This window comes from Heterodontus francisci, chromosome 2 (assembly GCF_036365525.1).
Source record: "Heterodontus francisci isolate sHetFra1 chromosome 2, sHetFra1.hap1, whole genome shotgun sequence".
NCBI classification, from domain to species: Eukaryota; Metazoa; Chordata; class Chondrichthyes; order Heterodontiformes; family Heterodontidae; genus Heterodontus; species Heterodontus francisci.
In genome coordinates this window covers 25,145,086-25,168,701 of record NC_090372.1, presented here as the reverse complement: position 1 = coordinate 25,168,701, position 23,616 = coordinate 25,145,086, and the positions used below count along the sequence as shown (strand labels likewise).

Sequence of the window (23,616 nt, the reverse complement as noted above, 5' to 3'; positions counted from 1 at the left end):
ATTGAATCAGGAAGTACTCCCATTTCCTCTCTAGGCAACTGTGTCCCAGAATGCAAATGTGCAGCCATGTTTCCTGCCACTGCTCTGTGATCTTTTTTAAACAGGTTATGTTCAAGATCCAGTAACAGTTCAAATAGTGTTCCATATGACAAAATTAATATGTTTCCATTTGGCAGGTTTGATTTCTGTCACAGTGGACTACAAAATTCTGTCCAAGGTCATCGCCAGTCAGGTCAAGTCTGGTCTGGAGTTGGTGATTCACCCCGATCAGAACTGCATTGTACCCAACTGGAAGATCTCTGATAGCCTCACGCTACACAGGGATACCATCATCTATGTACGGGACACCTACCTCATCAGCTTGGACCAGGAGAAGGCCTTTGACAGAATATCACACATCTACATTATGGACATGCTCTCCAAAATGGAGTTTAGGGAGGGAATCTGCAATTGGAACCAACTGCTGTACACAAACATCAGTAGCACAGTTTCTATCAATGGGTGGGAATCAGAAAGTTTTCCGATCAAACCTAGAGTCAGGCAGGGCTGTCCTCTCTCCCCTGTTTTGTTCATGTGTTTTATCGAACCTTTTGCTGAGTCCATCAGGAAGGATGCGGGCATAAGAGGGGTGACAATCCCAGGCAGCAGACACACCCAGTTCAAAGCCTTCCTTCCATGGATGAAGTTGTCATTTCCTGCCCGGATCCACTACCCAGAGCCTGCCAGTTCAAACTGGCCTCAGGAGCCAAAATAAATCACGACAAGAGCGAGACCATGTTCTTTAGGAACTGGGCGAACTGATCCTTTTTCCCTTTCACCATCAGGTCAGACTACCTGAAGGTGCTGGGGATATGGTTCGGAGGGGCCGGGGCATGCGCCAAAAACTGGAAGGAGCGTATAGCCATGTGAAACAGACACTGGACATGTGGGAGCGACTCTCCCTCTCCATTGTGGGTAAGAACCTAGTTATCAGGTACGAGGCAATCTTGGTGTTGCTCTGGCTGATACCATGCTCTTGCGCCATGGCGGTCACCCGAGCAATTTTCTGCTTAATCTGGAGGCCGAAAATGGACCATGTCCACAGGGACACAATATTCAAATCTCCAGATAAAGGGGGAGAAAACATATGCAATGACATCCTCATCCTGATGGCCACCTTTGTGTGAGGCTGCATCAAGCGATGCATAGACCTTCGGTATACAAACACCAAATGTCACCATGTGCTGAGGTTCTATCTGTTCCCGGTGTTGTGAAGGATGGGTCTGGCCACACAGAACATTCAGTTGGACCATGCCGTATCACCTGTCCCTTATGGAAAAGTTTGTACTGAAAAACATGTTTGACCACAAGTCCATCAGGCAGTGGGCCACATGTAATGTCCTCGAGGCCCTGCGGGTAAAGGAGATGGTAGATCCTGTCGGATGGCTCCCCGAGCAGACTGTCAAACGCATTTGGCAGAATGTCTCCTGGCCAGAACTTACAAACAAGTCCAAGATGTAGCTTGGCTGGTGGTGAGAAGGGCCCTTCCCGTCAGATCCGACCGGCACGCTGGAGTCTCAGCCCCTCCACATGCTGCCCATTAGGCCGCTACTGTGGGGAAGAGACCATTGCCCACCCCCTTCTGGAATGTTGCTTGTCAAAGCATGTTTGGAAAGAGATGCAATGTTTTTTTGTTGAGGTTCATCTCTAGCAGCTCCATAATGCAGGATTCAGTGCTCTGTGGGCTGTTCCCAGGGATACACCTTGAGATAAATGTCAACTACTGCTGGAGGACCATCAACCCAGTGAAAGACGCACTTTGGTCTGCCCGAAACTTGCTGGTCTTCCAGTGCAAATAATTGCCCATGACCGATTGTTGCAGACTGGCACATTCCAAGGTCCAGGACTACGTGCTGAGGGACGCACTAAAGCTTGGGGCAGCCGCCGCAAAGGCCATGAGGAAAGGCCGCTGCGTAAGGCCCTCCCACCAGAGTATACCGAGGGGCTGGAACCTGTGTTAAACCGCTCGGGCTGTATGTACCAGAGACTGTTTGACATGAAATGTAAATGTATATTGTAAATATAGTCTGTAATGGCAAGTGTAGTGAGGCACCTTATGTACAGTATTAAAAAAAACTGATGTGCATTGGACTTTAATGTAAAATTTGAACCGTTACGTAATGTAATTTTACAAATTTTATGAATGAAGAATGTTTTTTGGGGGAAAATATCTGCCTCAATAGGCGAAGCTGTCGGCGGCACTGCTGTTCCGACATGCTCAGAAAGCTGATCCTCTGGCGGTCCACTCAATTCTGCGGGTATAGCCTTCTGGCCCCTCCTGCCCCTCGACCAGCACCTCTGCATCCATGTGCACAAGGTGACTGCCTTTGTTGTTGGGGCTGCTGCTACTCTCCACTGCTCCGGCCCACCTCTGAGTAGGTGGCCCCCATTATCAGATACAGTGTCAGACACCAGGACCTCAGCTGCCAAATTTCCCTCACACCTTGATGATTGAGTCATTCTCCAAGATCCACAGTTTCAGTCAGCACTCCCAAGCCTACAGCTGTGTTGAAACCATGACAAGTCAGTGGCTGTGCATGAGCTCCTGGTGGCTGATTCCCCCTTTTATATGGTGTTTTTAATGGCTGCCACTTCAGTCGCGGGTTCCCGCTGAACAGCCGCCTCATCTGTTTGGATGAGGTGCTGACACAGCATGGGGCCCGTGCACCTCTGATAAAATTGCTATCCTGCCTGAAAGTTCCTCTTAATTGCCTGATTAATGACCGTTATTGCCATCCTGTGGCTACTGGGTGGGTGGCCATCCTCCCCGAGAAGCCACCTCTGTAAAATCGTGTAGAGGTGGCTACATGTCAAGCAACTGGCACACCGTGCCGCAGAGCAAAATTGCCGACTCACCCGCTCTCCACCTCTGTAGCAAAATCCAGCCCACTGTCTTTCAGACACGTCTACATGCTTATTTGGATATTTTACGTATTGTAAAAGCTACGTTTTCCAGGATGCTTTTCCAGCAGGCCAAGAAGCCCTTTTTAAGGTGTAGCAGCTATCAATCTCCCATAATAGCCAGACAAACAGGCTCTGAAGAACAAGACAATGGGGAAGTCTGTGATTCAACTTAGTAAGCTATAAATCTCCCATAATTAACAATTAGCAATTTCCCACAATACCCAGAAAAACAAGTTGCAAATAACAAGGCGAGGAGAAAGTCCTTGGTTAGATCTAGCAAGCTATTAATCTTCTATAGTAGCTAGATTTAAAAATATATGAACGACAAGCTAAGGCAAGTACAAGTTGCTCATGTTGAGGCAAAGAAAGAAAGATCCTGACGTCAATGCTTCTCCCAGCAGAACCATGTAATATTAGGCCTGATTTTAACTTTGCTGATATTAACTCAGAGGCAGTTGCATTGACTGCATCTGACTCTTTTGTTCCAAAACGATTTTACCCAGTTCCAGACTATCTCATTTTCCAATGAGAATTCATATGGAACCATACCTTGGCCACATCATTTGCAGTTCTCTCCACACAGTAGTGAGCAGCACAGCACAACAGCGTCCTCCCTTTCTCTACAGAGAACTCGTTATTCTCTACCACACCGTTCACATGATTTCTCACTGTTTTAAACTGCTCCTCTCCCTCCACCGGGGCAAAAGTGCCTCAATTCCCTTAATCACAGACTGGATTTCCTTATTTTCTGCCATCCCAATATTTCCTTTTAAAAGGCTTTTGTTGCCTCCATGGTCAACTTAATCGGGGGATTGGGACCCTCCCTCCTGTGGTTGTACCACAGTTCACCTATCCCTGGTTGATTTGTGGTGCTGACAGATCACCCTGGGATCTTTGTACTTTTGTGCATCTTTTTCAATCCTTAACCGATGACGAGTTTCCAACCGGTATGATGTGTAATGAGAAATAAAAGCAGAAAGTGCTGAAAAAACTCAGCAGGTCTGGTAGCATCTGTGGAGAGAGATGCTGGTAGCATCTGTGGAGAGAGATGCTGCCAGATCTGCTGAGTTTTTCCAGCATTTTCTGTTTTTATTTCAGATTCTCTCTCCACAGATGCTGCCAGACCTGCTGAGTTTTTTCAGCACTTTCTGTTTTTATTTCAGATTTCCAGCATCTGCAGTATTTTGCTTTTATTATGATGTGTAATGAGAATATTTTCATCATTAGTTTTAAAAGAACACCTGGCAGTCAGAGTTAACAGGCTTACTCACCATAAAAGCACAATTCTTACACTCAAAAATGGGCTAGTATTTTAGCAAGCTACAGTAATTAATAGAACAGACACAATGTGTGAAAGTTTGCTGCTGGCTGCATGATGTTGAAAGTTAACAGTGATGTTATCAACTGGTCATCTATTTAGCAGAAATTGCTGCTGTTTTCTCATTTTGATTTTGAACTGACTTGGAGCAACTGACAAGACTGTTTGATTAAATTTGAAATTGATTTTCTATGGATGGTCCCTAAAGATAGGCTGTAATGCAAATCATGTGCGCAACCTGGCATTATGAAAAATTTGGCATTTTTAGAGTTTATAACCCATCACAGGAATTAGTACTTTTAAGGCATACGAAAGCATCGGTGGTCACCTCAATTTAAGATTCTGCCCCCAGGAATAGGAACGTTAAGGAAGTGATGTTAGGATAAGTGTTTGAAAATTGGTTTTATAAATTTTAAGTTAGAGACGTGTGCTATGGTTGTATTTACCATTGTTAAATGCAGAGTTTTTTAAAGTAAAAAGCAACTTTGGAAAACATTATGTGATTGACTCCTCCCCCACCCCCTCCAGTTTTCTCAAACAATAACCATTACATTTGGTTACCGAATTGCATTGCTGAAGTTAATAACCAGCTGTAATAGTTTTTTGGAAAAGTTGGTCTCATACGTTTTGAGTTTCCAGCCCTTCAATCTGCTGAGTTACAGCTATCTGATTGGTAAGAGCAAGCAGTCACTGTACAAACAGTTCCACTGCTCATTAATAAAAACAAGATCATTCACGACGGCCCTCTGATTTTTGTACTTACCAGAGTCTTGTGCTGTGAACTTATTTGAACAGTCCATGACATTATGACACAATGGCAAGTTGGGCACTAATAAAGATTCTTTAGTGATTGACATCATTTAAAAGTACTTTTGACTAAATTCATCAGTTCTGTTTTCATAGATGTCTGGTGTGATACTTCTAAGCCTAACAGTGGGAGCAGACTGGAGCAAGAAGTTGCAGGCATCTGCACATATTAAAAATGAGGAGGTCTGCTGCATTATGTAACTAATGGAAACCAGCTGGCTCTTGTCCATGTCAGAGGCTGGGAGTTCTGAAGCGAGTAACTCACCTCCTGACTCCCCAAAGCCTGTCCACCATCTACAAAGCACAAGTCAGGAGTGTGATGGAGTACTCTCCACCTGCCTGGATGAGTACAACACCAACAACACTCAGGAAGCTCGACCCCATCCAGGACAAAGAAGCCCGCTTGATCGACACCCCATCACCACCTAAAACATTCACTCCCTCCACTACTGACATACAGTGGCAGCAGTGTGTGTATACATGATTTACTGCAGCAACTTGCTAAGCCTCCTGCGACAGTACCTTCCAACCCCACGACCTCCTCCACCTAGAAGGACAACTCCAGCAGATGCATGGGAACACCACCACCTGCAAGCTCCCCTCCAAGTAACAAACCATCCTGACTTGGAACTATATCACCTTTCCTTCACTGTCACTGGATTGAAATCCTGAAACTCCTTTCCTAACAGCACTGTGGGTGTACTCACACCAGATGGGCAGTTCAAGAAGGCAGCTCAGCAATGTATTTTCAAAGGCAATTAGGGATGGGCAACATAGGCCAGTCTTGCCAGCAACACCCACATCCCATGAAACAAATAAAAAAAAATGTTATCTCTGGTTAAGGCCTGCAGACATACCTGGATGTGGAATCTTTAAGGAAAGGCTATGAAAGCAGTAGGAAACAATACCACTGACATCTTGAACAGCAAAACATTGACAATGTATGATGATATACTTAAATCAGATGGGAATATAATTTGGTGTAAGGTATGAAGCTTTGGATTGATTGGTTATGCTAAGAAGCTTTGCAAGCCAAGTGACATTGTTGCATGACTGATGCCTGTGATAGTGGTCTAAGAACTTTTGAACATTCCATTTTTCTGCACAGACCTGAGGATACAATGGACGTTTCCCATCATGCGTGCCTGAGTACAGGCGGCATAGACTTGACCTAAAACTGACATGAATGTGATGAAATGGAAAGCACAAGAAAAGGTGCAAACCATGTTTATGAAAGACCTGTCAACAAAACTAGTGATGCGAACACATGAAGCTTTTTAAAACATATTTACCATTAGAATTTATTCCTATGCTGTTAAACTTGCCTTCTGTATCTTTTATCATTTGCATTGTGTAATTGAACGTATGAAGCATTTTATTATGCAGTGCTTGGAGAAATTGTATACTTTTACTAAGCACAATTTGGAAAAATATTTGGACAATGGGAACATGATAAAACAATCCATGAGCCAATAGAGGGATTACTTAAACGAGTTAATTGGCAGACAGAGTAAGTTATATCTAAACAAGCTTAGGGTTAATGGCAATCTTTTAGAACACCAAAGATTATCAAGAACAACTGATCTCAAAGGTGATTATGTACAGATGGTTTTAACTTAAATTAGATTCAAAAAGGAGTTAAGTAGTGCTACAAACAATTGGATCCTAAATTTTATGTTCGACAAAAAAATGAAATTCTGGAAATCAGATTGGAATATGATTTGGATTGATGGGCTATGTCAGGAAGTCGTGCAAGCAAAGTGACATTGTTGTATGACGGGTAGTGCCAATACCATTGTTATCTGTTGATAAACTGATGGGACTATTTGAAGGGGAATGAACACAAAGGAATTTGTGAATTATCTGAAGATATTCTTGAGTAAAAAAGAAGGGTTCTGGATGCATTTTGTGCACAGTCCCAGAAAAGGTGGCGTCTTGTTATGCAGTTGCAACTGTGCTGCAGAGCACATCATTAGCTTATGGAATCCTTAAATTGTACTGTTGAATTCAAAAAGCATATTTATTTGGAGAGGGGAAAACATTGCGCTACAACTAAGGAGCACTATCTACAAGATGACACCTTTTATTTGGTTTGGCTGTTAATATTTTATCTCACAACAATCAGAATGACTAATGTGCCAGAAATCGCACCTGCCAAATGGAAACATATTAATTTTGTCATTTGGGACACTACTTGAAACTTTTTTCTGATTGGTTCATTTGCAACTGTAATCAGAGTGCAGTGAGCACAGGCTTACTGAGGTGGTAAGCTAAAATCACTGTGTTTTAAAAGATAAACCCTGTTACAGCCAAACCAGGAAAGGGGCAAGAGGGGAGTCTGAGACCCCTTCCTCACCAAGTCATAACAGAAATTTGGGGGCTCGTCCGGGATTGGACGAGAAATTGGAAGTGGGAAATCAAATTGATCCCAATCAAAAAGAAAATACTTCAATACAGGTTCTGTTGTGGTTTGTGTGTTAGAATACTAACACGTCCACAACCGAAGCCAGGGTGAAGTAACTTGGGATAAGTTAAAGGCATTATCTATGCAGGAGTTGAGAAATATGGCTGAGCAGTGTGGGATTACTTTCCATGCCACAGCTAGGAAATCGGAACTCCTTAGACCAGCGGCCAACCATTTTTCCCTTGAACCTGAAGGATCGCAGACAGGGTAATGTTAGCAAAGATACAATTGGAACAAAGGAAACTTGAGTTGGAAGACAGAGAGAGAGAGAAAGAACTTTCTGAAAGGAACAGGAGGAAAGGGAGCTACGGCGGCTGGAGTTAGCTAGGGGACGACAGAGTAACCCCCGTGAAAGCGTGGCCAATATGGAGAAGTAATTCGGGGCTGTGTGCTGAATTTTAAAAACTTTTTGTATCTTTTGTATCTTTTGAGAAACTTGGAAGGCAGTTAAAATAGCCAGCTGAGAGCTCGACCCTCCTACTGCAAAGCAAGTTAACAGGAAAAGCCCATGGGTTTATTCCCTGTTGCCAAACGAGAATTCATCAAATTATGAACTGACTAAAAAAGTTTCGAACCCTCTGGAAACATGCTGATCAAACTTACTTGGAGTTTGAGAGGAGTATGCATCTGGCTTTTGACCAGTGGTTCAGGGCTCTGAAAGTACAGCCCATGTATGAAAACCTCAGAAAGGTAATTCTCCTCGAGGAATTTAAAAACTCTCTCCCCCTCTCCATAAAGACCCATGTGGAGGAACAAAAAGTACATAGAGCAAGGCAAGCTGCAGTTCTAGTTCAAGAGTTTGCTCTCATTTACAAGTCAGTTCCCCAGGGGAAAACCTTTCCTGGTCACCTCCACAAATCCGAAAAGGACAAAGGGTGGGAAGGCGATAGGAGCCCAAGCAGTCCTGGGAGAGAAAGAAAAGCAGGACACAAAGGGGGCCCTCCTCCAGCCTAAAAGGATAGTGCTGAAAGTAGGAGTGAGTCCCGGAGGCCTGTGTGTTTCCATTGTAATAAGGCAGGTCATCTAAGAGCTGACTGCTGGAAACTACAGGCAAAGCCTGTAGGGTTAATCAGGGCACACCTGCTCAGTGCAGGAGAAGGGACCCAGATGGAGAGCGAAACAGAGCAGGCTGTGGCTTTAACTGCAGCAGCAGTAAGACCCAGAAAACATACTGCTGTGGGTGCAGGAAAATCTAACAGGATCTCGAAAGGTTATCAGGATTTCGTGTCTGAAGGGAGAGTAACCCTATATTCTTCGAGTGGGGCAAGCAAGTCCATACTAATCCTCAGGGATACAGGGGCCACCAGATCCCTTTTGCTGGGAAAAGGCATGAGCTTTCTCCCAGAGAGTGCAGTAAATACCAGAATGGTGGCGAATGGTATAGGAGGGCAGCGTATGCTGTACCTTTACACTGGGTGCACTTGGAGTGCGGCCTAGTTTCGGGACTGGTGACCATAAGGATTGTTCCTAGTTTGCTTGTGGACGGGGTTGACCTGCTCCTAGGTAATGATCTGGAAGGGCCAAAGGTGGTAACTTCCCCAGCAGTGAAGGAAAGACTGAAGGAGGTCAGAGAGACAGGAGACGGTCCCCTTCAGTTCTCCTGAATGTTTAGTGAATCAGAGGAGACTGAATTGGCACTGCAGACAGATGTCCATGCTGTCTGTCTGTCAGAAACTTTCTTTGGAAAGTTAGAGGACCGAGGGAATGGAGTAAAGGATCTTCCCTAGCTGAGGCTCAGCGAGCCGACCCAGTATTGAGAAAGTTAGCACAGGCTGCCCAGACTGACATTGAAGAAGAGTGAGTCCCTGACTGCTACTATTTAAAGAATGAGGTACTGATGAGGAAGTGGAGTTCTCCTCACAGACCTGAGGACAAAGAGTGGACAGTGGTTCACCAGTTAGTGGTGCGCAGTGGTACCGGAGAGAGATATTAAGACTGGCCCATGAGTTTACAATGGCTGCACATGTCAGCAAGTGAAAAACCAAAGCCTGTATAAGACAGCAGTTTGACTGGCCAAAACTCTACAAAGATGTGGTGGAGTACTGAATGAGTTGCCTCACGTGTCAGATTGAGGGGAAACCCAAACCTTTAGTGAAATCTGTTCCCCTAATTCCTGTATCGGCTTTGGGAAACCTTCCAGCAGAGGGCTGGTGAATTGTGAGGGACCCCTGCCGTGAACAAAAGGGGACAGACAGGCATAGGTCTGGCAGAGAGTTGGAGAGGAAAGAGGAAAAAGGGACAAAGAGGACAGGTTAAAGGAGTTCCAGGAGGATTCACAAATGGAGACTCCTACTGTCCGGTCAGCCAACCCTGAAATGTTGTAAAAATTAAACTCCTCATCCTCCTATGTAAATGCAGACACGAGAAGCACCCTACCAGGGCTGCTAACAGCATTTGCAGAAACCTGTATGGACAAAGAAAGTCCTCAAGAGGGCAGAGAAACAGTGAGGGTGATGCCTCACCTAGTTGAAGTGCTACGGGGGGGGGGGGGGGGGTGCAGTAGAATTTGGACAAGTACCTGCAAACAGGAACGTCCCAGAAGACAAAAGGAAAATTAGCAAAGAATCCGCCCCCACAGTTAAGAGAAAAGGGAACCAATAATACCCTGAAAGTTAGCAGCACTTGGATGACTCACCAGAGCACTGAAAGCGAGGTCAGAGTGGATCCACCATGATCAGAGCTCCAACCCAGAGCTAGTTAAATCCAACAACCCCCCTGCAGGCCCCAACAGGAACAAAGGCACCCTAGACAATTATGGAAATATGCAAACATCGAACCTCCCCAAAAATCACATGTTTATTGGGATGCCCATTCCCAACTTATTGCAAGCTGATATTAAAGAAACTTTAAACCCCTTGGGCAACACATAACTATCTCTGACCAACCTCAAGGGACAAGGACAGTTTAAAGCAGGACTGCTACAAAGAAAAGACAGGCTGAAACAATTTTTAATATTTCTGAATGAACGAGAAAGAATGAGAGAAATGCATATGTGCCTTCCTGTATTTTCTCTTCCTTCTAACTTGCAATGAATTACTCCCAATAACGCATTTCATTCGGCAAGGTGCGGAGGTGTGTCGGAAATCACACCTGCCAAATGGAAACATTAATTTTGTCATATGGGACCCTACTTGAAACTTTTTTCTAGACATTGCAAATAACTTGTTTTAAAAAAGCAGAGCTGAGCAGCTGAAAACAAGATTGCACATTTGCATTCTGAGAGACATGAATGGAGAGACAAGGGGGCTGCTCCTTGATTCAATTAACAAGATTGGTCTGGACAGCAGTGATGATCAAAAAACACCAACAACTTTTGACTTTGTAAGAGACAAAATTCCACCCCGTCTTAGTATGTCTGGGATGCTCTGAAATCCAACAACCCTCCCAGAAGTTGCTGTTTCAAACAAAGGTCAGATGACCTACCTGCTGGTAAGACTGGGGGCTTTTTGCATTGTGCCTCAGAAAGGATAAAGACTGCTATTGGATTGGCAGAAGGAAAGGTCCCCCCCCCCCCTCCTCTCTCTCTCTCCAGCAAAGACTCAGGAAAACTATAGAAGCAGCTTCCATGCTCCAAGACTACAGACAGAGCCTCTCTTCGGCCTTCTGGTACCAGAGAAGCAAGCTTGAAATTGTGCACTGAGGCCCAGTAAGGACTCCAAGACCTTAACTTCAATTGAGGACATTGTATCAAGGACATTACCACCCAGTAACTGAATTCCATATATTACAAACTGTACTTCAATGCCCACCCCCACAATTCTTTCTTCCCCTCTGTATCTATTTGTGTGTGTGTGTCTCTCGTATGCATGCGAGCGTGGTTGCATCATAAAGTTTAGTAGTTTTAACCAGGTTAGAGTGATAAGGTGAATAAACTTACATCTTTCTTGTTTAAACCTAAGAAAACCTCTCTGATTGGTTCATTTGCAATTGTAATGAGAATGCAGTGAGCACGGACTCACTGAGGTGGTAAGCTAAAATCACTGCACTTTAAAAGATAAACCCTGTTACGGCCAAACCAGGAAAGGGGCAAGAGGGGAACCTGAGACCCCTTCCCCATCCGGTTGTAACACTAACTTAGGGAAAAGATATTGGTGCCTGTTCGGGCTCACAAGTGAGCATTACTGTACGAACAGAAGTCTTAAAGGTGGTTGTAAATGTTGGCTGCACAAGTTTTATGTGACATTAAATGCTTAATCCAGGAAGAGAACAAGAAAGATCACTTTGAACCTACTAAATTAATTGCAAATGATAGAATGGAGAGATCTGAAATCAAGGGCCGAATTTTGAAATGCCGGTGGCTCCAAGAGCGAGTGTGTGTGCGATTTGAGTTCGGCATTGGGTCCCGCCGCCTTCAAAAAGCAATCAAGTTTTAAAGGGACACTGGGAGGGAGGGAATGGGAAGTTTGCACCCCTCCAATTAATCGGCTGTTGAGCTCATTAAGGAGCTCATTGAAAGGCTTGTCAGGAGCAGTTTATAATAGAAGGGCACAGAGAAAACACCATGTGTAGATCAGGGCAGGGTGTAGAAGGCGTGAACACTGTGGGATCCATTAGGGCTATTTAACATATTGTAGAATCCCAGAATAAAGCTCAGCTCTTAAACAGTACCACAGAGTAGCTGTTGCTGGAGGTGAAAGACTTGCATTTGTCAGTGGTGAGTGATAGGAATCCAGAGAGGGCCTCACTTGGGTGGCTGGGGTTGACAGGGGAAGGCCCGGTGAGTAAACGAACCCCAGCAGAGGGAGTTCAGATGGGAACAGGTTACTCTGACATTGGACAGTGCAGCCAGGATGAGCTTCAGCAGATGCAAGCTCCTGGAGAGCAGGAGGCCAGAGAAGCACAGCGGGGGCTGCAAGTGGAAGAAGATCCTACCCAAGCCATCAGGTCTAATGCCCAAGAGTCAGCTACTTGCATATGACAGAGCGCCAGTGCTGCAGGAGGCTGCGTCCTTCTGGTGACTCCCTAGCTGCTGACCTCCATCGCCAACTCCATCCAGGCCCTCTTTGTTTCTCTAGGCAGATCTCTTTTTCCGGATGCCTGGAACAGAACATCTCTCCTGTCGGACACTACATCCATTAAAGCCTCAAGGGTAGTATCTGAAGATCATGGTGCTGCCCAGGAATGCATGCCTATGCCAGTGCCGGCACTCTGAGGTCCCTGCTACTCCATTGCTTCAGTGAACAGCAAGCCTAGTCATGGCTACCATTCCCTTTTCAAAGGGCTCGCCAAAGGGCTTTTCAAAGGGTCCCACCTCCAGGCTGCTTCCGGCACTTCTAGCTCCAAACCCACTCCCAGGCCAATTTAGCCCTTTCTATTTCAAAATAGCGTCTCGTCAGCAATGAAAAAATTCAACCCCAGATTTTTTCAGCTTAAGGTGTGGTAAGATATAGTTTATCCATGCTTACTTAGATATTTTACATACTGGAAATGCTAAGTATCCCAGCATTCTTTTTCAACAGGCCAAGATATCCTTGCTGAGATGTGGTAGTTATCAATCTCCTACAATAGCCAGATGGACTGTAAGTAACAAGATGAAGGGAAAGACCTTGATTACATCTAGTAAGCATCCTTTGGGAACGTCCTGAGGTTGTTATGTGAAACGTAAGTTCTCTCATCTTTCTTTACTGATTTGCCTTTTGAAGATACATTCTGCCCACCAAGACCTGTCAATGCTCTTTGAAACGGACCGGGGAATGAGCAAGGAGAGCTACTGAAGCCCTTTGATAAAAGCAGCTCCTAAATTATCTGCTGTAGTGATTCCATCTGCAATTCTGCCTCTTTACCATTGCTGAAGTTGCTCAGGACGTCCCAAAGGATGCTTGCTAGATCTAATCAAGGATTTTCCTATCGTCTTGTTATTCACAGCCCGATCATCTGGTTATTAAGAGAGATTTATAGCTGCTTATTTTAGGAGATTGATCGCTTGCTAGATCTAATCAAGGTCTTCCCCCATGTCTTGTTATTTGGAGCCTGTTAATTTTAATTATTGTACCAGGGGAACCAAGAGATCAATTTGTGGAGTCTCCTGACACTCTGTGGAGCAGAAAGTAACTACAACACTTTGCTGCGTCAGCTTGGCACCTTCCTGTGGAAACCTAGCAATCTTTCAATAAATAGCACTTCCTCCCTGTGAGTGTATATTTATGAACACAGACAGATTGGAATTTGGGAAGCTCCATTATGAAATTATGGGAACCTAGCGACGTATGATATCGCGTCTTAGGTTGTAACACAGACCACTGAACACACAGCAGAACCAGACCAAACATGAAACCTTCATGCCAAATGTTATTGAAATCTACCCATGGAAAGGCATGGTAAGTCGACATAGCTGGAGCAGGAAGTTACAAAGAGGCTCAAACTTATTAAGTGAGTGGATAAAACTGTGGCAAATGGACTTGAATGTGTGGAAGTTTGAAGTCATGTACTTTGGATCCAAGAAAGACAAATTGGAATATATGATGGGAAACTAGGAACTGTGGAGGAACAAGGAGATTTGGATGTCACAAATCATTAAAAGTTAGTGCACAGGTACAAAAGGTAATTTAAATAGTTAAACGAATGTTGGGCTTTATTTCCAAGGGGGCTGGAATTCAAAGGGGAGAACATAATGCTTCAGCTGTACAGAGACTTGGATAGACCTCAGCTGGAGTATTGCATTTAGCTGTAGGCTTTGTGCCTCTAGAAGGATATATTGCCTTTGTAGGGGTTCCAGTGCACATTCACCAGAATGGTACTGGGCTTAAAGGGTTAAATTATGAGGAAAGGTCACAAAAACATGGTTTACATTCCCCTCGGGTTTAGAAAGTTGAGGCATGATCCAAAAGCGGTGCTTAAAGTGACAAAAAGATTTGATAGGGTCGATATAGAGAAACTATTCCCTCTGGTGGAGGAGTCCAGAACAATCTTAAAATTAGTTAGGCTGTTTAAGTAAGAAATTAAGAAGCAGTTTCTAGTGGAAATATGGAACTCACATCAGCATCTTGCATTAATATAGTGCCTTCAGCATAGTAAAAAAAAACAAAATACTGCAGATGCTGGAAATCTGAAATAAAAACAGTGCTGGAAATACTCAGCAGGTCAGGCAGCATCGATGGAAAGAGAAGCAGAGTTAAAGTTTCAGGTCTGTGACCTTTCATCAGAACAGACCTGAAACGTTAACTCTGCTTCTCTCTCCATAGATGCTACCCGACCCGCTGAGTATTTCCAGCACTTTGTTTTTTTCTTTAAAAACCCAAGTTGTTTTACAGGGGCATTATCGAACAGAATTTAGCACTGAACTGAATAAGGACCTATTAGCACAGGACACTGGCAGCTTGGTAAGAGGTAGGATTTAAGGAGTGTGATGGAATACTCCCGTTGCTTGGGGTAGAGGTGGGAGACTAATTGGAGCAGGGGCAGGGAAGCGAGACTGGGCAAACTTCACCACTTCATGGGTGGTTGCATATAAGAGTAGTTCAGGGTTAAAGTTAGAGTCTGCCTCCTGATGTGCTTGTTCCCCAGAGTTTGACACAGAGATTGTAACCTCTGCCAGCCCTACAATCCCATGGTGCTGGGAGTGCCAGGAGTGCCTTATGGTCACTTTGGAGTGGATAAACACCCATAATTGTGCCTAAAGGTATGGCTAAATCATAATATTGTACAAGCCAGTTTGAAAATAAGATACAGATGCAAAGTTTGTTTCAAGATTTTTATTGTTTTATTATTAAAATACAACGAGCTAGCACTAAATCATAAATCATACAAGGTAGCAATTATTATTTCACTTCGAAATGGTACAGCAGGGTTCTTTGAAGGGAAAAGCTACAGCAATGTAGAGGCTAATACATTACCAAGTCACATGGCAGACAGGCTTGTTATATTTACACAGATAAAGATGACATTTTCTTGTTGTGAAATGGGGGGGGGGGGGTGTATTTTTTTAAAAAACATATCCTTGTAATAGCAGATGTAATGTGATTACTGTGTCATGCTTCACTATTTATCTATACAGAAAGGGTACTCTACTACAACGCTGACTATTAAAGTGTTGTTTATACAATAACCATTTTATACTAAATATTGAGGTTATATGACGATTAATAGACTGTACTTGGGATTATTTCCTTGCACTAACAATATCACGAGAGCTTCCAATTCCTACTGCAGACAGGTTGGCCAATAGCTAATTTCAAGACAGACATGAAACTTTACTCATCCCACAGAAGGAGATGGTGGTGCAGACTCAATTGCAGACTTAACTGCTTTCTCCCTTTTCATCTCTTGTCCAGAAGACTATGCTGTGATGCAATTTCAGGATTGTCCGTCCTTTGTGTTCAATCCGCTGGCACTAAAATGATGCAGCCCATCCTCTTCATCCTGGCTAATTCCTCTCTCTCCCTCATCAAAGGGACAGTGCAGCCAAACACACTGCCCCCACAACAATCATCAGCTCAATCTGATAACTCCAGTTTCCCAATCTGTAAAGCTGAGTGCCACACCATAAATATTTTGCCGCGCTATAGAGGGGAAGAGAGACTGGATCATTGCTTAAAACCAGCTACTTGTTATTAAATACAGACACTGACACAAATATATAAACCGATGACTGAGTATGGCATAGTCGCTGCCTTTTGCTCTACAATCCAAATCATTATGGCAAAGTTTAGTTGAAGTCTAAATGCGGAGTAATTTTACAGCATATGAGACATTTCTGAGGCTACCCTGGTTGCCTTTGTAACGATGCTATTTTTTCCCTACTAATTCCAGTGTTACATTTTATACTTGCTAATCTACAATCTCCAAATGTATTGTATGCATCTGTGCATCACTTGTACCAGTGGGTGAGTGAGTTTCACAGCAGCAAGTTTCAGTAAACTTAACAGTTTCCTCTTGTTAAAGGATATTTCATTTTCAATCTATCGACACTTTCATGCAACCATTTCTCGTCGCAATCTGCTTTTCCATCTTCAAGTACATGCAGAAGCTCTTTGATTGTTAACTGTGATGCTAAATCAAATAGTTTTCTTTGCTTTTGCATCGCGTTCTGTATTAAGTATATGTCATTTAGCTGTGTTAGTTTCAATATTTCTCTTTCAATGTCTGAAAGCTCTTGATCAGTAAATTGAACTCTACTTCTCATGATCCATTTTGCCTGCAACTCAGTTTCTCTCTGAATCTTCATTCTCTGTTCTTCCAGTAGCTTATTCCCTTTGGATTTCAACTCAGCAATTTTGGAAAGGAAGCTGATCTTGTGTCCGAGGACCACCAACTTGTGTGTACTTGTGTTTGGCTCTTGTAGCTGGAGCTGCAGATCCAAGATTTCCGTTGGATAATAGTCGGACAATTCCTTCTTCGCTTCCAGAAATTGCTCAAGACTCTTCTTGTAGCGTTTCAGCTCTTCTTCATCTCCCAAGATCTTTGCTTTGGCTTTCTCTATTTCAGCCAGTGCGCTCTTGATGATGCTCCCGTAGCGCACATTCCTTCGAATTGGCGTTGAGCACTTGGGGCAAAGGCTGAGCTTCGCCACAGACCCATCAACTTTCGACTGCTGCATCCAGTCATCGAATCCGGACACTGCAAAGATGTGATGACAGTCTTCCAGCTGGATAAATCTGGTTTTAGGGTCGTCTTCCCTTCCGAAGAATATCTCAGTGACGTCATCCTCATGGCACACACGGCACTTGCTGGGGCATGGCTCGCCACACAGGCCGATGCATGGGTGCCCGCACTGAAGTGATTGATTGCATGGCCTGTCACAAGGCATCCGTTTGCAAGGCTCATGGCACAGCATCGTGCACTTGTAGTGCGGGCAGGCCCACTCACAGGGCTGCATGCAGGGCACGCACAGCTCTCCACATGTCTTTAGGCACTTGCCGTGCGGACACTGGTTCTCACAGGCCCTGGTGCAAGGAGGGCACTGTCCGGAGCAGCACTCACTGCACGTGTGACAGCAGATCAACCTCTGCCCACATGCAGAGTCGCAGGGTATGTGAAGCCGCCTACCGGCGCACTCAAAGCAGGAGGCCTTGCAGGAATGGCCACACGCCAGCTGCGTCTTGCATGGTACGTGACACAGCAAGGCTTCACTGGTCAGCTCGGCTTCCTTCTTCAGGTGGCACAATACCTGCCTCTCGTGACCGCACCTCAACATTACCTTGACCTTTGCGGGGCACTTCCTGGTGCAGGATTCCCTACACCGTCGCATGCACCGGTGGCCACACTCAATGGTTTTGCTGCAGGGTGCCTGGCAGAGGAACTTTTCTGATGGAAAGGAACAGGGCATCTCTTGCTCATGACCACACTGAGGGATGACTTTGGTTGCCTTCACATTACACTTACCACATGGTTCAGAGCAAAGGTGAGGGCATCTGTGTCCCTCCTTGCAGAGTACCTGGCAGGGTGCAAGACATTTGTACTGCTTGTGCTCCGGGTCATAATGATGGCAAGCAGAGGTACACATGTGGCCACATTTCAGTCGGAAATTACATGGCAGGGAGCACCCTCCCTCAGGAGCCTGTCTAAAATCTTCAGCTGCTGACACCAAAATGCTGTTTCCTGGATGGTTTTGGCAACACAACTGCACTGTGGGACCTATTTTGCCATTTCTGCGTAGCCAATCAACTATTTCCCTCCACAGTGGGACTTTGCTTGACAACATGCTCATGTTGCCTATGCAGTAGAAGCCTTTCTTTGCCCGAGACAGAGCTACGCAGATGCGGTTTGGTATCCGTAGAAACCCTACCACACCCTTCAGATTGCTTCGAACGAGTGACAGAATCACAATGTCATTCTCTTCCCCTTGGTATTTGTCCACCACACAGACCTCAACACCATTAAATCGTTTTTTTGGCATCATCTTCCTTAAGTAAAGCAACTGTCCTGAGTAGGTGGTAAGAATAGTTATCTGTGATGGCTTGTATTCTTGCTGGATGAAATATTCGCAAAGGGACTTCACAAAATTAGCCTCATGTGGATTGTGGAAGCTTTTTCCTTCCTTGGTCACATTCTCCAGCATCTTATGATCAATAAAGTACAGGTTTGTGGAGACGCCCTAATTTAAAAAAAACACAGAACAGAAAGGATTCTTATTAGGAGGGATTTAACATTTAGGATTCAGTTATAAGGCCAGTTTCACCAGTCTGCACTTTCCTTTGGGAGCCTATATCGAAATATTGTTGAGGCCATGGAAAGAGTGCAAAGGAGACTTACCAGGGATGATCAACCTCACATCTTGTTTTACTTATGCACAGGATGTGAGTGTCACTGCCAAGGCCAGCATTTATTGTTCATCCCTAATTGCCCATGAAACCTTCTTGAACCACTGCAGTCCGTGTGGTGAGGATACTCTCACCGTGTTGTTAGGTAGGGAACTCCAGGGTTTTGACCCAGTGATGATGAAAGAATGGTGATATGTATCCAAGTTGGGATGGTGTATAATTTGGGGGAGAAAGAGACTAGAGAAACTGGGACTGTTTTCCTTAGAGAAGAAAAGGTTAAGAGAAAATTTAATAGAGGTGTTCAAAATTCAAAAGGTTTTGATAGAATAGAAATGGAGAAATTTTTTCTATTGGTGGGGAGGTCACTAACCAGAGCACACAGACTTAAGATAAGTGGCAAGAGAACTAGAGGGGAGATGAGAAGCATTATTTTTACGCAGTGAATTGTTAAGATCTAGAATGTACTGCCTGAAAAGGTGGTGGAAGCAGATTCAATAGTGACTTTCAAAGAGGAATTGAATATATACTTGAAAAGGAAAATATTGCAGGACTATGGGTAAATAGCAGGGTACTGAGACTAATTGATTAGCTCTTTCAAAGAGCCAGCACAGGCCAATGGACCAAATGGCCTCCTTCTATATTGCCCTTGGTTAATGGTCAGATCCATGAAAAGTGGGCACACGAGTCTCTGATATACCCTCCTGGCGGTTAAGGCTCCGCTCTGGGAGCTCAGGCTCTTGTCGTTACCGCCTAAACACAAGTACTTTGAATTAATAATACCATGCCAGAACAGAGGTTAGTCACAGAAACAAAAAAAATGAATGGTACTGAATGAAGCCATTTGGCCCATCTTGTCTGTGCCGGTCAAAAAAGAGCTATCCAGCCTAATCCCACTTTCAGCTCTTGGTCCGTAATGCCGTAGGTTATAGCATTTCAAGTGCATAGCCATGTTTTTTATAAATGTGATGAGTGTTTCAGGCAGTGAGCTCCAGGCCACCACCACACTCTGGATGAAAACATTTCTCAACGTTCCTCTAATTCTTTTGCCAATTACTTTAAATCTATGCCCCCTGGTTATTGACCTCTCTGCTAAGGAAACTAGGTCTTTCCTATTCACTATATCTAGGCCCCTCATACTTTTATAAAGCTCAATTAAATTCACCCCCCCCACCACCACCACTGGCTCCCCAGCCTCCTCTATTCCAAAGAAAACAACCCCAGCCTACCAAAGTATTCATTAAGAACCATACCAACATCTTCCACCTCCACGCACACATTCTCTTTTCAATCTCTAATAGGCCCTACTCTTTCCTTAGTTATCCTCTTGCTCTTTTAAGTATTTAGAAAACATCTTTGGCTTTTCCCTGATTTTATCTTCCAATATTTTTTTACGCACTCTCTTTGCTTTCCCACTTTCCTTTCTAATTTCACCCCTGTACTTTCGCTTTCAATAGTATTGATCTCTCAGTATCTGACATAAGCTTCCCTTTTTCATCCTACCCCTGAAGGGTGGGGGGGGGGGGGTGGTCTAGATTTGGGAGTTCACCCTTTTTCTTTGTGGGAACATATTTGTTTTAAACTGTCTCTATTCCCTCCTTGAATGCGTCCCATTGCTTTGACACTGAATTGCCTTCAATTAGCTATATCCAATCCACTTTTGCCAAATCATATCTTAACTTAGTCAAATTGGCCTTTCCCCAATTTAAAACTTTTATTCTTGGTCTATCTTTCTTCTTTTCCATAAATCTAAATGAGTTATGATCACTACGAATAAAATGCTCTTCCACTGATAATCCTTCCACCTGCTCAGTTTCATTCCCCAAAACTAAGTCCAGAACTGCCCCTTCTCTTGTTGCACTTGCTGTGCACTGGCTAAAAAAAATTCTCCTGAATGCATTTTAAAAATTCTGTGACCTCTGCACCTTTTGCACTGAATTTATCCCAGTTAATATTAGGATAGTTGAAATCCCCTACTATTACTGCCCAATTTTTTTTCTGCACTTCTCAGCAGTTTGGCTACTTATTTGCTCTTCTAGCCCACTCTGATCGTTTGGAAGTTTTTAATACACTTCCAAAACGGTGGTTGCTCTTTTTTATTCATCAGTTTAACCCATATGGCCTCATTTGATGATCCTTCTAGCATATCATCCATCCTCACAGCTGTGATTGTTCCTTTAACCAATATGGTGACCCTCCTCCCTTTTATGCTCCTCGCTATCCTATATGAAAACCCTGTAAACGGGGATGTTGAGCTGCCATTCCTGTCCTCCTTTCAGCTATGTTTCAGTAATAGTTAGGACATCATATTTCCAAATGTCTATCTGTGTCCTCAGTTCATTTGCCTTATTCATTGGGCTCCTTGCATTGAAATATATACCACCAATCACTGAACAACTCTTTCTTTGCTAATTTTCTAGCTTTTATTTAGTCTGCCTTCCATATTCACTTACTAATAACAAAGAACAAAGAACAAAGAACAAAGAAAATTACAGCACAGGAACAGGCCCTTCGGCCCTCCAAGCCTGCGCCGATCCAGATCCTCTATCTAAACATGTCGCCTATTTTCTTAGGGTCTGTATCTCTTTGCTTCCTGCCCATTCATGTATCTGTCCAGATACATCTTAAAAGACGCTATCGTGCCCGCGTCTACCACCTTCGCTGGCAACTCTTTCCAGGCACCCACCACCCTCTGCGTAAAGAACTTTCCACGCATATCCCCCCTAAACTTTTCCCCTCACACTTTGAACTCGTGACCCCTAGTAATTGAATCCCCCACTCTGGAAAAAAGCTTCTTGCTATTCACCCTGTCTATACCTCTCATGATTTTGTACACCTCAATCAGGTCCCCCCTCAACCTCCGTCTTTCTAATGAAAATAATCCTAATCTGCTCAACCTCTCTTCATAGCTAGCGCCCTCCATACCAGGCAACATCCTGGTGAACCTCCTCTGCCTACCTTCTGACTACCGTTTCCAACTTTGTTCTGTCCTTTCTGAATATACGCTGAGGTTCCCATACCCCCGCCAAGCCAGTTTAAACACTCCCAATGGCACAAGCAAATCTTTCCACTATGATATTGGTCCGGCCCTGTTGAGGTGCAACCCGTCTGGCTTGTACAGGTCTCACCTCCCCAGACCCAGTCCCAATGTCCCAGGAAACTAAAGCCCTTCCTGTGGACGGCACAGTGGCGCAGTGGTTAGCACTGCAGCCTCACAGCTCCAGGGACCCGGGTTCGATTCTGGGTACTGCCTGTGTGGAGTTTGCAAGTTCTCCCTGTGTCTGCGTGGGTTTTCTCCGGGTGCTCCGGTTTCCTCCCACAAGCCAAAAGACTTGCAGGTTGGTAGGTAAATTGGCCATTATAAAAAATTGTCACTAGTATAGGTAGGTGGTAGGGAAATATAGGGACAGGTGGGGATGTTTGGTAGGAATATGGGATTAGTGTAGGATTAGTATAAATGGGTGGTTGATGGTCGGCACAGACTCGGTGGGCCGAAGGGTCTGTTTCAGTGCTGTATCTCTAATCTAAAAAATCTAATCTCTTGCACCATCTCTTCAGCCACCCATTCATCTGCACTATCCTTCGATTTCTGTACTCATTAACACATAGCACTGGGAATAATCCGGAGATCCTGCTTTTTAATTTCTTTCCTAGCTCCCTAAAATCTGCCTGCAGGACATCTTCCCTCTTTTTGCTATGTCATTGGTCCTAACATGGGCCACACCTCTGGATATTCACCCTCCCCCCTCAAAATGTTCTTCATCCGCTCAGTGACATCATTGAACCTGGTACCAGAGAGGTAACCTACCATGCTGGAGCCACGTCTGCAGCTGCAGAAATGCCTGTCTGTTGCCCTAGCTATTGAATCTCCTGTCACCATTGTTTTCCTGATCTTTCTCCTTCCCCCTTAGGCCACACCCCCACCAATACATCTGAGCCACCTATGGTGCCATGGCTTTGGCTCCGCTGTGAAGTTTATCCTGAAAGAATTCAATCAAGCCCGAAAAAGCATTTAATAAAATCCATAATATTTGCCAATAATTAGAGACTGATATTAACCAGGAAGAACTCCCAGCTCTTCTTCGAATAGACCTGAGAGATCTTTTATGTTCACCCGAAAGGACTGACAGAGCCTCAGTTTAACTTCTCACCCAAAAGACTGCACCTGCCAGTGTAATACTCCCTCAGTATTGCAAAGGGGTATCAGCTGAGATTTTGTACTCAAGTCGCTACCAGTGACCCTTGAACCCACTGACTCAGAGATGAGTGTGCTATCAAATGAGCCACAGCTTAGACGTGTATTAATGGCCTGATTATGATTGTACCAGCAACTAATACACATCACTTCTTTAATGCCTGTTCCAAGGGTTAGGCAGAAAGCAGTAACTGTGGAAAACCTGCAGATCTAACTTCTGGGGAGGGGCTCCCAGTAGGACACAGAATACTTCATCAACTTAGAGTAAAAGCTACCTTGATGTTTTCATACAGCTTCACAGACTCTGAGTTTTCCAACTTGTCATAGATGTGCGGGGTTAGCAGTTTTGCGATTTCAGGGCGCATTCGATGCTGAGCAAGGAAGAGAATAGGTATAATGTGAGACTCCTGCAGATTGCTTTAAATTAAAAGGGCACATACTGACATGATTAATAGAGTTACATAAATCTAGAAAGTAGGTCTAAGAACAATCGAAGCACAAACGTCTTGACAATTAAAGAAAAATAGTCATATCATAAAATACTACAGTGAACCCTTCAAAAAAAAACCTTCAATATTTCCAGAGGAAATTTTCACAGTTTTTTGGTGGGGAATACACTACAAGGGGATCTGATATTCAAACTATTTTTCTTTGCTTACAAGAGAAGGATTTATATACTTTGTCAGTTCTCTTT

General features: G+C 44.1%; 1 protein-coding gene across 1 annotated transcript in view; it reads right to left on the bottom strand.

Annotated features, from left to right (window-relative positions):
- Positions 1-15,208: 15,208 nt before the first annotated feature.
- Positions 15,209-23,616, bottom strand: part of LOC137380549 (NFX1-type zinc finger-containing protein 1-like) — an 87,880-nt gene continuing 79,472 nt past the window's right edge. Inside the window, exons 19-20 of the mRNA XM_068052533.1 lie at positions 23,198-23,293; positions 15,209-18,564 (exon numbers count right to left, since the gene is read on the bottom strand). Coding sequence (XP_067908634.1) covers positions 16,390-18,564; positions 23,198-23,293 — 2,271 coding nt within the window. The 3' untranslated portion in view covers positions 15,209-16,389. The remainder of the gene's footprint in view (positions 18,565-23,197; positions 23,294-23,616) is intronic.